The 16,592-nt window shown below is 35.3% G+C and overlaps 1 protein-coding gene across 2 annotated transcripts in view; it reads right to left on the reverse strand.

Moving 5' to 3' along the window:
• Positions 1–3,658: 3,658 nt before the first annotated feature.
• The window catches only part of LOC138702940 (uncharacterized), a 290,852-nt gene continuing 277,918 nt past the window's right edge, over positions 3,659–16,592 (reverse strand). For both annotated transcript variants that reach the window (XM_069830353.1, XM_069830354.1), the window contains exons 15-16: positions 15,010–15,144; positions 3,659–12,478 (exon numbers count right to left, since the gene is read on the reverse strand). In XM_069830353.1, the coding sequence (XP_069686454.1) occupies positions 12,451–12,478; positions 15,010–15,144 (163 nt within the window). In that variant the 3' untranslated portion in view covers positions 3,659–12,450. The remainder of the gene's footprint in view (positions 12,479–15,009; positions 15,145–16,592) is intronic.

Genomic DNA, 16,592 nt, shown 5'->3' on the forward strand with positions numbered 1-16,592 from the left:
CCAATGCATTTAGGTTAACTAATACCTAAGATAAATTTCAATAGAAACCTTTTAATGTGTATCTATTATTATTATTATTATTATTATTATTATTATTATTATTATTATTATTATTATTATTATTATATCACATCACTGAACCTGGTTGGGAAAAATGATCTGGTTGAAGTTTTTTTCCAGGGTTTTCCCTCAACCCATTAAGAGCAAATGCTGGATAACTTTGGGAGCTGGACCCTGGACTCATTTAGCAGGCATTATCTATCACCTTCATTTTACTAAGACGCTTGATAAAGCGTCATAAAATAAACACAAATTATTATTATTATTATTATTATTATTATTATTATTATTATTATTATTATTATCACAATCATCATCCCATATAGCAAAAAGAGGTGTATAAATGCGAAAAATACATTGAAATCAGTAAGTTGCAATATAATAACTAAATCTAGGGTTCTTAGGTAAATAAGTATTTTATTTGCACTGTAATAGAAACTCGTATTTCACATAAAAACACATAATTTGAATTTTTTATGTAAATACATATTTTCAAATATTCACACAACACACATAAAAATTAAGTTTCCATCAAATAATTTTCGACAAAAGTCCCATTTCAGATTAATCATCACCCGAATGTTCAGTGCAGTTGCTTAGACGTGACAGTTGGCAACTGTTTTTCGGAATTGCCTATCTGTGGACCTGTGGAATTGCAGTCTGTTCTCTCACCACAAAAAATTGTACTGTAACTAACACACACAAACATTTATGTGTCATTTAGGAGTGAATTGGAAATTATCAAAACGCTAATTTATGAAGCAATTATAATTTCATAAACATCACCTGCCTCCGTTTTCGTTTCCAGTAATAAATATGTCTCTAGGGAGTGCATGTTGTTTCTCAATGGCCAGGGCGCTCTTTTTCTCGGTACAAGGCAGTGTTCCGACAATCGTCAGTCATTTGTGATGGACAACTTGAGGATGAATCTCATTGTGTACTGTAATTCTTCAGCAGTTGGCGAGACAGCATAATTTATACTGATGAGTACTGCATATTGTTTATATTTTATATATAAAATAATTGAAACATAATTAAATATTTCGTCCTTTTAGTCATATATTTTCCCGATATTTAGCACATAAAAAATAGATATTTTCCCGATAAATCCGAGCCCTAATAATAATAAGTTAAGTAGGATTAGTGAACACATGGGCAGATTAATACAGTCCACACCTGTAGAGTAACGGCTAGCGCGTCTAGCTGCGAAACCAGGTGGCCCGGGTTCAATTCCCGGTCGGGGCAAGTTACCTGGTTGAGGTTTTTTCCGGGGTTTTCCCTCAACCCAATATGAGCAAATGCTGGGTAACTTCCAGTGCTGGACCCCGGACTCATTTCACCGGCAATATCACCTTCATCTCATTCAGATGCTAAATAACCTAAGCTGTTGATAAAGCGTCGTAAAATAACCTACTAAAATAAAAAAAAAAGAATAATACATATTTGATGAGCTGTCTTACATCGGCTGACTACATGACCTTATGAGCAGTCATGCAAATGAATGTTATATCATTTTGCTTAATTTCAATAATATTGCAAATTATTACAGATTCTAATATCAAACTTACAGAACAATAATAAAAACTAACACACATAAATTCATATGATATAGAAAGAACGGGATAAAATTAGATAAATATAGGGGACAGAGGTCGCAAAAAGAGAGACAGAAAGTACAAATGACTTCGCAAACTTATTTGTAAGAGTACGGTACATTTCTTTACAACAATCCTGTACCGCCTCTTACACTATGTCTTGTGTACAAATAGAGAAGAGGTATTTGCCGTCATTTTTATTTCAATTGAATTGGTCAGGGATACTGAAGCAGTATTGCGTCACGCAATACAAATGAGTAACGCACTCGAAAGCAATACGTCACCACATCCTGGTCGAATCAACTAACAGCCCTGGGTTCAATTCCAGGTGCTATGGAGAAAGTTTCCTCCAAGTTTTTCTGTTTTCATTGTCATTCTTATTCCAGGAACTTTTATCATACTCTGAATAGTTTCTATAGTTGAAAAGGGTCATTATATAATAAATTACTTAAGCCACTGCCTTAAACAACCAAGCTATTACCACTACTACCAACAGCATGGCAATAGTGGCGATAGTGGTGGTGTGATTATATTAGTGGTAACAGTAATGGCAGTGATGCTGATGGTGTTGGTTACAACTATGGATGATGATGATGATGATGATTGTTGTTACAACTGATGGTAGTGGTGATGATGTTGATTACAGCGAGTAAAATTATGAAATTTCAAATTCTAAACTGCGACAAATTTCACATTTGAATTACGAAAAAGAAGTGGTAACCAGAAACCTTTACGTTTTAGGCAATTACGAAAAAAAAAATTACATATTTCATAATATCTCGACAAAGTTTTCATTCATATTTGTTTCATATTTTAACATTTCAAAATATTCAGCAAATATTGATTTTGCAAAATTATATAATTATGTCTCGTGACCAGAACATAGTACGAAATGGAATTACGAATATTAGAAATTTATCATATGAAAAGGTGCAAAAATTCAAGTATCTTGGAACAACAGTAACAAATATAAATGACGCTAGGGAGAAAATTAAACGCAGAATAAATATGGGAAGCTTTTGTCATCCATTCTGCCCTCAAAAAAGCGGAAAGTCAGAATTTATAAAACTACATTACCGATTGTTCTGTATGGTTGTGCAACTTAAACTCTCACTTTGAGAGAGGAACAGAGGCTAAGGGTATTTGAGAATAAGGTGCTCAGAAAAATATTTGGGGCTAAGAGGGATGAAGTTACAGGAGAATGGAGGAAGTTACACAATGCAGAACTGTACACATTGTATTCTTCATCTGATAATTGATATAATTAGATAAAGACTTTTTCATTGGAATTCCCAGTTTGCCTGGAATGGCTGTTATATAAAAATAATGTCTTGTAACTACCACCAGGAGAAAACCCATTCGTAGTCCATAAATATTCAAGATGATGATTGTGGTGCGATGTGCTGGTGTTGGTGGTGATAGTACAGAGGTGCTGAAAATGATTTAATGGTGGTGATTATGATGATGAATATTTATATACAAAATTTAATGTGCAAATTAAGCTTTCAGGAATAACTCCCTGTAAAGTTAATTTGAATAATTTCGAGGGAAAAATTGTTCCGGGGCCGGGTATCGAACCCGGGACCTTTGGTTAAACGTACCAACGCTCTCCCACTGAGCTACCCGGGAACTCTACCCGACACCGATCCAATTTTGGTACGTTTAACCAAAGGTCCCGGGTTCGATACCCGGCCCCGGAACAATTTTTCCCTCGAAATTATTTAAAATTTAATGTAATTACCACCGGATGAAAACTCTTTTGTAGTTAATAAATATTCAAATTCAAATGTCTAATCAATTTGTTTTCATGTGGGAGACACAAACATGCCCTGTTTGCCATGTAAACTACAATTTTAAATACTTATTTTTAACATATTCTTTCAACTACAAAAAAATCATCACACATTGAGGAAAGGGTAAGAAGATGGGGAAGTTATGGCAAAATGAAAATCTCACAGGAATTCTAGCAAATTAAAATTAACTTGCTCCACAAATGCATACAATTCTGTTTTATAATGAGATTTATTATGTACAACTTCAAAGAATAACAATCATTGTATATACACTATTAAAAGAGATCGAATTAAAAACAATTACAATTATTCCAAAAAACATCTCGTAAAATTTGAACTTAACATCACACAATGAAATGTTGGTACAATTTATTGAATTCTGAAATTAATATCGCTGCATTCAACTTTAATTAAATACACTTTCAACTTTTTATACTTATGGAGCTGTGTTGTGATAGGTATTACAGTATTAGAATCTGGATATGTATGCAAAAGCAAATAAAATCAGTGTTGCCAGACGTCCTGTATTCAAGAGAAATGTTCTTTGTGTATTTTCATTCTTCGCACATTGTCACAAATTTTGAAACTTAATAGTTCAGTGATATTGAGAATAAAGTAACAATTTTTTTTTTTCCAAATTAGCCAAGTTCTTTGTTTAAGTACACCATATTCAAATGCCGATATAAAAAAGTGATTTCCCAAATCAGTATGAAGTTGATAGAAATGATAAAGAATTGTTCAGTTAAGTTAGAGTTATTACTGCAGCAAATTTTTATACCAAACCATGTAAAGATTCTTAAAAGTAATGTTGTAATTAAACAATAAATTGTGGAAGAAAGTGTCTGAATAGTGACCAGCATAAATTTTAAATTTTATTATAAAAATGAACATGTAAAATACAAAAGAAAGTTTAAAATGACAATCTGCTTAAATGAAATATAATTTATTTTTAATGATCGATTTAGAATTTAGATTATTTACACCTCAAGAGGTGTTTGTAGATTTTTGTCCCATATTCTCGACTGACATCTGGAAACCCCACCTGAAATGTACATGAAATTATGGAGAAAAATATAATTTGGTATTAAATTATAAAACTATTATTTCGATCATACCAATGAATTTGCCTCATTCTCTGCTGTTGTAACATGTAATGATAGTCGTTCTGAGATTTTACTTGGTGATACACACTGTTGAAGAACCTTTAATTGACTGAAAGATGTTCTTTACATATCACAAGACTCCACCCAAACATATAAGAAAAGGAAGTAAGTATTGTTGCCAAATTTACTTATTATGCATGAAATACTAAAATATTTCTCTCTCTCTCTCTCTCTCTCTTTTTGGCTCTTGTGTGTTATTTATTGGATTGAATTGAGTTTTTTTTTTTTGTTGTGTATTTATTGGTTTGAATTTAGTTAGGTACTTACTGTATTTAATAGACTGTCCTTGTAAATTTTATGTTATATTATTGGCTAAGACCATACCGTACACGAACCTGGCTCTTACGGTAGTGGCTATAAACATTTTTGTTTTATAATTTTAATTTATACTCACTAGTTACCTAGCTAGTTAAATAAAATTAAATATATAAAATTAAATAAAATTACGGTTTCTCTCTAAGAAGTCATTGCAGTAAAAACGAAATGCCTCTTTTTTTTATTAATCCAAAGTTTTAAAAGGATGGAGTATCTGTCAAAAGTGCGTTTTATCTTTCAGAAAATGAAATACAAACACAAAAAGTCTTCAACAAAGGTATAATTTTCAATTAATTTTACTTTTATAAACAATTTGAGTGCATTTTGCATACAAGCCAGTCTCTTAAGTTATTGCCAGTGAAGCAGAAATTATGTCCACTATCTCTCATAAAATGACATATACTGGGTGTTCATTTCAAAGTGTGTCATGACGTCACTGTTGTTGGGTCACCGATTTGAAGCGAGTTTCAGCTTATATGTTAGAGAAGTTGCCTATTATTTAAGGCGTTCTTCAATCTGAACTTGAGAACGTGTACGGTATAACTTAAATGTCGTAGCAACAGATGGCGGTCTGTACAGTCTGTATGCTACCATAACCTCTTTCGAACTGTGTTTTGCGCCGGCAAGTCGTACGCAGGATATTTGTTATCATCGGTTGCGTACGGTAACATTCCACAACACAAATCAAATGCTCCGTGTCCATGTTGACTGTCGAAGTTAATGTCAACAAATACGTAAGTAATCGTCTTAACCCTCTCCCCATATCCCGACAGTACGTATTTCCAAACAGTTCACATTCCTGCCACTACCGGCATTACCGTACGTATCGGCACGTACTCTTCAGAATGAACGCTGTACTTGCTAGGCAACTTCTCTGCCTCTTAGGTTATACACCTCTGCAGAAGTGTAGGAAGATTGAATTCTCTAGGCTCATCGGCTAGCCACATGATGGCATACAGCGAGCCATGGCACACTTTGAACTGAACACCCAGTAGAGCAATGAAATAAAAACTGTACAATATTGACACATTAAGTGAAAAATTATATATTTAGTAATAACATTTGTATTCTTGGTACTGAAAACAAACCGACGTCCGTTAGAAGTCAATGAATTTTCTACCCATTGTACCAGCAATCCATTGTTTTACTATATAGCAGGATACTGGTGCATGTATGAGGTATATAAATATTAACAACCTACTGCATCCAATCTGTTACACTAGTAGCCTGAAATCTGAAAGCATAGCGGCCATTAGTTTCGTCTGTAAAACAGAGAGTGCGCATGCGCGAACATATTCTGTAGTACTGCTTCTACCCACTGCGTGATGTCACTCATGCTTGCAGATCCCAGGTGGGAAGTGTATCTGGATGCATTAAGTGCCATATTTAATGGCTGCATAAACTGGTCACACAGAAAACAGATACCAGTGATGTTCTGCTTTGTCTAATTTAAAATAAAAATAAAAGAAATGGCTGCTCACATACTTCAGCTCAAAAATATTCTCCATCCATTCATCCATCCATCCATCCATCATCCTAATCACCTACTATTCATACATTAATCTATCAATCCATCCATCCTACGCATCCACTTGTCCATTCATTCTGTTCGTCCATTAGCCTACCTACTTCATTCATCTATTCATTCTACTCATCCACTCACCCATTAATTCTATTCATTCATTCATCCATTTGCTGTGTTCATTCACTTGCCATTCAATGTATTTGTCCACTCTTTCATTCACTCTATTCGTCCATTTGCCTTCTACAGTATTTATCATTCATTTACGATAAGGTTACCAGATTTTTTTTACAATTTTCAGGGACAGATATCGATATGTGAAAAAACTACTTTTAACATTTCTGTTATTTTGCCATTAACTTATATGTTTCTGCATGTTTAAAAGAACTCTATTTACACACTAAAGATATTCATTCTACTTAACTACTACTTAAACTGCTGATATTTTCAGAAGGGTGAATTTTCTTAAGCAGATCTTCTCTGAATCCCAATTTTGCAGCAAATTCCTGACTGGTCATGTTGAAGTTGTATACACCGTGTTCCGCTTATAAGTATAATAAAAGAAATAGTTATAATTTCATAACAATGCATGCAAATGGGTTAAGATTGGTACCATTGTAAAGAGGAAATTGGGAAGTTTTAATCCATTGTTGTTACTTATTTTTAGAAGACTCACGCATGCGCAGATCATTAAATAAGAGAATTCGTATCGTATCTTTAGTCAGTCAGCATGTGGACGCCACAGCAGAAAGCCTTTTGTGTGCTGTCATTAGCAGAACATAGATCCATAATTCGTGTACAGCGCTTGTTTCGCCGTCAGTACAATCTTAGACCGAGGGAAGCTGTACCGACGTACGTCTCAATAATGAAATGGGATAGGCAGCTCAGAGAAACAGGAAGTTTGTTGTCTAATGCAGGTAAACATTCCAAGCGTAAAGTGTCTGACGAAAATGTCGAACGCATTCGCGAGGCATTTCAGAGAAGCCCGCGGAAATCCATTCGACAGGCTAGTGTGCAGTTGAACATCCCACCAACAACAGTGCATACAGTGCTCCATAAAAGATTGCGTTTGCGAGCGTACAAGCTGCAACTTCATCAGATGATTACGCCGAATGATAAACTGGAACGAAAACGCTTTGCAGAAACAATGTTGGATAAAGTGGACGATGACGACACATTTCTAACTCGAGTCTGTTTCTCAGATGAGGCAACCTTCCACGTCAGTGGAAAAGTAAACCGACACAATTGCCGCATCTGGGGGTCGGAAAATCCAAGTGTCGTAATTGAACACCAACGGGATTCCCCTAAATGGAATGTTTGGTGTGGGATCATGCGTGACAGAATCATTGGTCCCTATTTCTTTGCTGAAAAGACAGTCACTGCAAACACGTACCTGGATATGTTGCAACTGTATGCTGTGCCACAACTCCCAGATGGAGCAATTTTCCAGCAAGATGGGGCTCCACCACACTTTGCCAACATGGTTCGCACATTCTTAGACGAACAATTCCCTGCAAGATGGATCGGAAGAGGATCACTGTACATCACATGGCCTGCCAGATCACCAGATCTAACACCACCTGATTTTTTCCTGTGGGGGTTTGCTAAGGACCAGGTCTACAGGACGCCAGTACGTGATTTGGCAGACTTACAAGAAAGAATTTATGCTGCTGTCAACAATGTTACACCACAGATGCTTCATAACACTTGGGTCGAGGTTGAATACCGGTTGGATATTTCCCGTGCCACCAATGGAAGCCATGTTGAGGTTTATGGAACATAAGGTAACAAAAATTCCCAGTTTTCATTCTTTGTAGCAGTTGGTTTCAACTATATACTTGTATTAATTCAGAAGTTATAGCTATTTCTTTTGTTATACTTATAAGCGGAACACTCTGTATTATAACGATGTACCGAAGTACATATATTTCCGTGCAGAAATTCTGCGTCATCATATGTTGAAGGATGTGGCTTAGTGGATAGAGCATCAGCAAGTAGAGCTGAAAACCCAGGTTCAAATCCTGGTGCTGGAGAGAATTTTTCTCCGTTCCACTCATCCATCATATGACACAGAATTTCTGCACTGAAATATCATATGTACTTCGGTACATCGTAATAATATACTGTATGATATGCGAAAAATAATCACTTAGTGATTTAAGGCAGCGCTTACTCTGTCGGATCCCGGCCACTTAGCCACTCATAACGAGTGCACTTCTGCACATGTGTGGACATTGTGCCACTGTCATACATCTATGACGCAGTGCATGAGGGTAGGCCACTAGAGGGAACCCAAGAGGTCGAACTTAAACTGAGAGGATTCAATCCAACATCGGGATGGGAATCTGGTGTGGCTAAGTGGATAGAGCATCAGCACATACAGTTGAAAACCAGGGTTCAAATCCCGGTGCTGGAGAGAATTTTTCTCCGTTCCACTCATCCTTCATCATATGTTGAAGTTGGTTAAGATAGCAAGCATGGCTCAAACAGTTTCTAAACTCATTCTTGATATTTTGGATCTCTGTATCATGTTCATAGAAGACAAAACGTAACTTAAAGGAAGACGTGGAGGTATTTCAATCAACTTCTTTGTTGTACATAGAAAATCACTTTCTCGGAGAAAATTTAAAAAAAATTCCACTTTATTTTGAGCAAAGATCAGCAATTTTTTTCATTCTACTTTGATATTTCCTCTGATGTCACTTTAATAAAATAAATTATTTCATCCAGGTTAAGTCCATCAACATTGGAAGAAAAATAATGGATTTTTCTTCAAATTTTTCTCTTTCTGGAGGACATCTCAGCAATATACATTCCATAGATAGCTTATCTTGTAAACAAATTCCCCAGACACAGAAATATTCAATAGCATTTTCATAAAATTATAATTAAAACTTAAAATCCAGGGATATCTGGAGACAAATTATTAAATTCGGGGACATTCTGGGGACGAATTTTGTTCAGGGACAAAAAGCAAAATTCGGGGACTGTCCCCGCGAAATGGGAATGTCTGGTAACCTTAACTTCCCGTCCAATATACAAGCCCATCTCGTAAGTTATTACCAATGAAGCAGAAATTATGTCCACTCTCTCTCATAAAATGACATATAGAGCAATGAGATAAAAACTGTACAATATTGACACATTAAATGAAAAATTACATATTTAGTAATAACATTTGTATTCTTGGTACTGAAAACATAGTTTTGCTGCCGTATAATATTTGTGAGAATCAATGCAAACAGTTGAAAATAAGTGTTAAAAGTACTTTCTGCACTAATATTGAAAGTACTTTTGCTCGCTGCATGCTATGGTACAAGTCAATTTTCAACATGAGTTCATTCATTCATTCATTCATTCATTCATTCATTCTTTTCTGCCCCAGGGCAGGTCTTTCATTGCAAACCCAGCATTCTCCAATCTTTCCTATTTTATGCCATCCTCTCAGTCTCCGCATATGATCCTTGTATCTTAATGTTGTCTATCATCTGATATTTCTTCTGCCCCGAACTCTTCTCCAGTTCATCATTCCTTCCAGTGTATCCTTCAGAAAGCAGTTTCTTCTCAGCCAGTGACTCATCCAATTCCTTTTCCTCTTCCTGATCAGTTTCAGCATCATTCTTTCTTCACCCGCTCTTTCGAACACAGCTTCATTTTTTATTCTATCTGTCCACTTCATACATTTCATTCTCCTCCATATCCACATTTCAAATGCTTCTAGTTGCTTCTCTTCACTTCGTCGTAATGTCCATGTTTCCGTCCCATACAGTGCCACATTCCACACAAAGAACTTCGCTAGTCTCCTCCTTAGTTATTTTTCTAGAGATTCGCAGAAGATGCTCCTCTTTCTATTAAAAGCTTCATTTTTCATTGCTATCCTCCTTTTGACTTCTTGGCAGCAGCTCATATTACTACTTATTGTACATATCAAAGTATTTCAAGCTGTCCACTTGCTCTACTGCCTCATTTAGTAATCGCAAATTTATCTTCTTTATTTTTCTTCCGATAACCATGGTCTTCGTCTTGTTTGGATTTATCTTCATCCTATGTAATTTCCTTCCCTTTCTTGTTCTTCGTCGAGATTTACCTCCACATTCTGCATAGCTGCTCCAGGCCTATATCTTGTTGCCCACATGGTGGAAGAGCATTATCGGCTTCAACAAATCCATTGAATGCAGAGCTGATTCTAAGTTTGCCTCTGAATGTTGGATCAGATATCAGAGCTCACTCCTGCACTAACATCATTATTTGCAGCATCATCATCATCATCTTCATATGAAACTTCAATCGCACTTCCACTGAACACAGCCTTCCTAAAGCAATTGGCAGTGGTTTTCTTGATGACTGAGCTCCCTGTCTTTGCAAACATTGCCTTAAGCCTTGATAATTTATATTTGTCTTGACTTGAATTCAGTCTCTGCAGCAAATTAAAAACAAGGCTCTTGAGAACTCTAATAAGAACCACTAAAATTATTAATTTTTTTAAATGCAAAAAATTTGTTACAGTTTGTTGTGCACCACTTCTTATTTTTTTAGGGGGAAAATTTTTTCAAATGTAAAAGTATTAAAAGAGCAAAGTATAATATCTTAATCATAAAGGAAATTCTGGTACAAAATTATTCTGACGTCTTATGCGGAAAAACGTCTTAAGTGGGTCATCTTTTATTGTATTTGAATTTAAAAGTTTGAGTAAAAAGAACATGGAGCTCTACCTGTTGAATTTAAATACTAAAATTATGTTGTTGTTGTTTTCTAATGCCAGGCGTTTGACAATAAAGTCATTTGACCGCTTGCACTCCAATATTTTTCAAAGATATTATCATGGTCAGCCATTGAAGCACAGATTTTGAGATGTTCCGAATCCATTTCTTGGTTTAAGTTGCACAATGGGCAGTTAGGGGACTGATATATTCCAATTCTATGCAGGTGTTTGGCCAAACAATCATGGCCTGTTGCCAATCTAAATGCAGCTACAGACGATTTTCGTGGTAAATCGGGAATTAACTATGGATTATGATGCAGAGAGTTCCATTTTCTCCCTTGAGATTGTGTTATCAAAATACTAAAATTACTATAACTGGTATTTAGTACATTTACGGGTATGGTCACAATGACGTCATCATATATAGACACCATCCACTGTTGTGACTGAGGGGTTAGCGAGTCTAACTCCGAACCCAGCGGTCCCAGGTTCGATTCCCGGTGAGGACGAGTTGCCTGGGTGAGGTTTTTTCGAGGTTTTCCCCTCACTCCTATAGATAAATATCAGGTAACTTTATCAGGCGATTGGAACCGCACTCGTCTTCGCCACTTCCTTTCCTCCCCATCATCCTTTCTTCATCATCCCATTTCTGGTTTTTCAGATCACTCTACAGGCGGCCTCCTGGAACTACTGGCTCTCTCGACCAGCCACCGTGGAATGTAGCTAAGCGACATTGGATGGCTTCTGCAATGAGCACCCGAGGCGGACCTACTCGCCTCAGATCAACGGGGGGCCTTGAGGGAAGTTGCCGAAGTAGGAATGGTATATGGATTTCTGTTGGCTGTAGGGACCTGTCGTTAGGGAGTCATGTGGTTGTGTTGGTGCTCGTAGGAGATCTATGGCACGCAACTCATTCCATATTGAGGGTTAGCGCAATAGATCTCAACAGGTCGCAGTGCTGGGCCATCAGTGTCACTCTCACTTAAAATCCATTCCATTCCATATATAGACACCATGAAAAAAGTTCACAGCATTGCATAATTACCAATATAGTCACATGTTTCAGAGTTGTTGACTGAACATTTTTAAAACTATAGAATTTATAAAATTTTTACCTGAATAGGTGAATTAAATGCAAATGTGTTCTTAACCTAATAATACTTGCCATTTTATCAAACCAAACACCGATGTATTTCTATGTAAACTAAATACAACAACACTACTATTTTGAAGTTTTGAAATATAACTTCCTCTGACACTCGTTGTACATGTAAGTGACTAGACTGCACACAGAAGAACGTCAATTAACAGCTACCCCATTCATATTTCTGGAAACACAGGATGTTACAGTTTTAGTACCATATATCATTACTTTCACAAAAGTAAATCAAATTATTAACCAGTAAATATGTGAGCAAATACAGTTAGTCTCAGCAAACGTTCTACATCTAATTCTAGTTCCAGTCATTACTTCTAGTTCTACATCTGATTCTTGTTCCAGTCATTACTTCTAATTCTACATCTGATTCTTATTCCAGTCAGTAATTCTAGTTCTACATCTAATTCTAGTTCCAGTCATTACTTCTAGTTCTACATCTGACTCTTCAAGTCATTAATTCTAGTTCTACATCTGATTCTTATTTCAGTCATTACTTCTAGCTCTACATCTGATTCTTGTTCCAGTCAGTAATTCTAGTTCTACATCAGATTCTTATTCCAGTCATTACTTCCAGTTCTACATCAGATTTTTAGTCAAGTCATTATTTCTAGTTCTACATCTGATTCTTGTTTCAATCATTAATAATAAAATTCTAGTTCTACATCTGATTCTTGTTCCAGTCAGTAATTCTAGTTCTACATCCGATTCTTGTTTCAGTCATTAATTCTAGTTTTACATCTGATTCTTATTTCAGCCATTACTTCTAACTCTACATCTGATTCTTGTTCCAGTCATTAATTCTAGTTCTACATCTGATTCTTATTCAAGTCATTAATTCTAGTTCTACGTCTGATTCTTATTTCAGTCATTACTTCTAGCTCTACATCTGATTCTTGTTCCAGTCATTAATTCTAGTTGTACATCTGATTCTTGTTCCAGTCATTACTTCTAGTTCTACATCTGATTCTTGTTCCAGTCATTAATTCTAGTTGTACATCTGATTCTTGTTCCAGTCATTACTTCTAGTTCTACATCTGATTCTTCAAGTCATTAATTCTAGTTCTATGTCTGATTCTTATTTCAGTCATTACCGATACTTCTAGCTCTACATCATAAATTCTAGTTCTACATCTGATTCTTATTCAAGTCATTGCTTCCAGTTCTACATCAGATTCTTAGTCAAGTCATTACTTCTAGTTCTACATCTGATTCTTGTTCCAGTCATTAATTCTAGTTCTACATCTGATTCTTATTCAAGTTAATCCTAGTTCTACATTTGATTCTTATTTCAATTATTACTTCTAGCTCTACATCTGATTCTTGTTCCAGTCATTACTTCTAGCTCTACATCTGATTCTTGTTCCAGTCAATTCTAGTTGTACATCTGATTCTTGTTCCAGTCATTAATTCTAGTTCTACATCTGATTCTTATTCAAGTCATTAATTCTAGTTCTACGTCTGATTCTTATTTCAGTCATTACTTCTAGCTCTACATCTGATTCTTGTTCCAGTCATTAATTCTAGTTGTACATCTGATTCTTGTTCCAGTCATTACTTCTAGTTCTACATCTGATTCTTCAAGTCATTAATTCTAGTTCTATGTCTGATTCTTATTTCAGTCATTACCGATACTTCTAGCTCTACATCTGATTGTTGTTGCAGTCAGTAATTCTTGTTCTATATCTGATTCTTGTTCATCATAAATTCTAGTTCTACATCTGATTCTTATTCAAGTCATTGCTTCCAGTTCTACATCAGATTCTTAGTCAAGTCATTACTTCTAGTTCTACATCTGATTCTTGTTCCAGTCATTCATTCTAGTTCTACATCTGATTCTTATTCAACTTAATCCTAGTTCTACATCTGATTCTTATTTCAATTATTACTTCTAGCTCTACATCTGATTCTTGTTCCAGTCATTAATTCTAGCTCTACATCTGATTCTTGTTCCAGTCATTAATTCTAGTTGTACATCTGATTCCAATTCTTGTCATTACTTCTAGTTCTGACTTTTTCCTTAATGGCAGATTTAATTCGCCCTTCTACTTCTGATATTCTAATATTCTAAATTCACTAAATTAGTTTTTTCTATACCCTTATGGATTAACCTAAATTTTCTACAATTTTTTCAGCTTGTGAAGAAGGTGTAAGTTAAGTTTTAAAGTGTATGATTGAAATATAACACAAAAGTTGTCATTCTCTGCATGGATTACCAGCACTCAATCTTGGTCACAGGAAGGTAAAAAAAGAATGATACAAGTAAATAATTAAAGAAGCAACCTAAATATATTCTGGACCAATAAGAAAACTTCAGGTGCCAGATAGAATGTAATATTATACTATGCAATAAATAATACAGATACATTTTTCTGTTATGTATGGTGTGGTACCATACAGATGAAAGGAAACTTCACATTGTATTGTATTGTATTTATGTTCATTCCATGGTATTCGTACATCTCTTCACAGCTAGAATACAGAACATGTCCAAAAAAAAAAAAAAAAAAAAAAAAAAAAAAATAAGTTTCAAATTATAATAATTTATCAATGTGGATTTTTGGAGTGTAACAGTCAATTCCTTGTGATCAGAAAAGATTACTGTTTCATAGTTTTGTGTTTTTAATAAAGGCCATTCTTCAATAACTAATCCCTTTTAAATAATGTACCTGTACCGGTTGGTATTAAGAATTTCATACTTACACATTGCACCTTGAAATAATTTTGTTCAGGTAGAACGGATTCTGTTTTTTATATTCTACAAGGTTGTTGAGATCTTGCTGAAATTTCTGAAAGTTTTCACCTTCAAGACACGGTACAAAGCTCAAGTTCCTCTGCCTGAAATGTAAAGATTAATATTAATTTAGACACAATAAAATATATTGCATTCACTGACATATATAATCTGAGAATGTCGTAAAATAAAAGAAAGACAATGGCTCTAAAAGGTGAAACAGATATAAGGTAAAAAAAAAAGGTAGGTAATAAATAATAAAGTTATTCAAAATGTAAATGTTTTAAAGGGAAGACTCACTGAAAATCATGAACATTTTCTAAAATATCTTACTGACTATTCACTTCTTTAGAAAGTACATTTTCATACTTCTGATTACAAATATGTTTAAATATGTTTTCACATAGGAATCATACATAAAGCTAATTGATTAACTAGCGGACTTACTCGTGTTCATTATGTAAGTTTGTGCGGCTTACAGCTGTTTCGGTGCTTCACACACCATCCTCAGAGCCTACTAGATCTCGGCGTCATCTCGAACTTCTCTGCCTGTTATGTGGGTGCGTTTGATTGTTGAAAGGTGTTGAAAAGTGGAGTTAAAATAGTGTGTGTGTACTGAAATTGATGTGTGTGTTGAGAATTTGATCGGGGTGTGTTTTAGTGTGTTTGTATATTTCGTATTGTTCTAGTGTGTTGAGTTTTTGGTTCTTGGGTTGTATGTGTAGGATTTCCATGTCGCATTTATGTTATTGTACGTATGGTTAGCATTGGTTATGTGATCAGTGTATGTAGATGTATTGTGTCCTCTGGTTATTGCTTTAATGTGTTCTTTGTAGCGTGTTTGGAATGAGCTGCCTGTCTGTCCTATGTAGAACTTATCGCAACTATTACATGTGAGTTTGTATGCACCTATGTGGTCGTATTTATCTGTTTGTGTTTTTTGTGTGTTGAGATGTCTTTGTAGTGTGTTTTCTGTTCTGTAGAAAACACACTACAAAGACATCTCAACACACAAACAACACAAACAAATAAATACGACCACACAGGTGTATACAAACTCACATGTAATAGTTGCGATAAGTTCTAATAGGACAGACAGGCAGATCATTCCAGATCCGAACAAATTCTCAACACACAGATCAATTTCAGTACACACACACTATTTGACTCCACTTTTCAACAATCAAATGTACCCACATAACAGGCAGAGAAGTTCGAGATGACGCCGAGATCTAGTAGGCTCTGAGGATGGTGTGTGAAGCACCGAAACAGCTGTAAGCTGCACAAACTTACATAATTAACACGAGTAAGTCCGCTAGTTAATCAATTAATTATATTCAAGTGTTAAAAGTAATGTACGCAAGATTCAAAATGGACATACATAAAGATTCTGTGTTCTAAAGTATACTGACTTTTTGCATTATAACAGCACTAATGCACTGAAACACGTATCAATTTCCGTACAGCACAAAGAGTTCGCTTCAACTGATTTAGCGGGACACTGAGAGACAGGAGAGTGAAGGGGAACATACCCGTTACAAGCACAAGGCCT

Source organism: Periplaneta americana, chromosome 7 (genome assembly GCF_040183065.1).
Source record: "Periplaneta americana isolate PAMFEO1 chromosome 7, P.americana_PAMFEO1_priV1, whole genome shotgun sequence".
NCBI classification, from domain to species: domain Eukaryota; kingdom Metazoa; phylum Arthropoda; class Insecta; order Blattodea; family Blattidae; genus Periplaneta; species Periplaneta americana.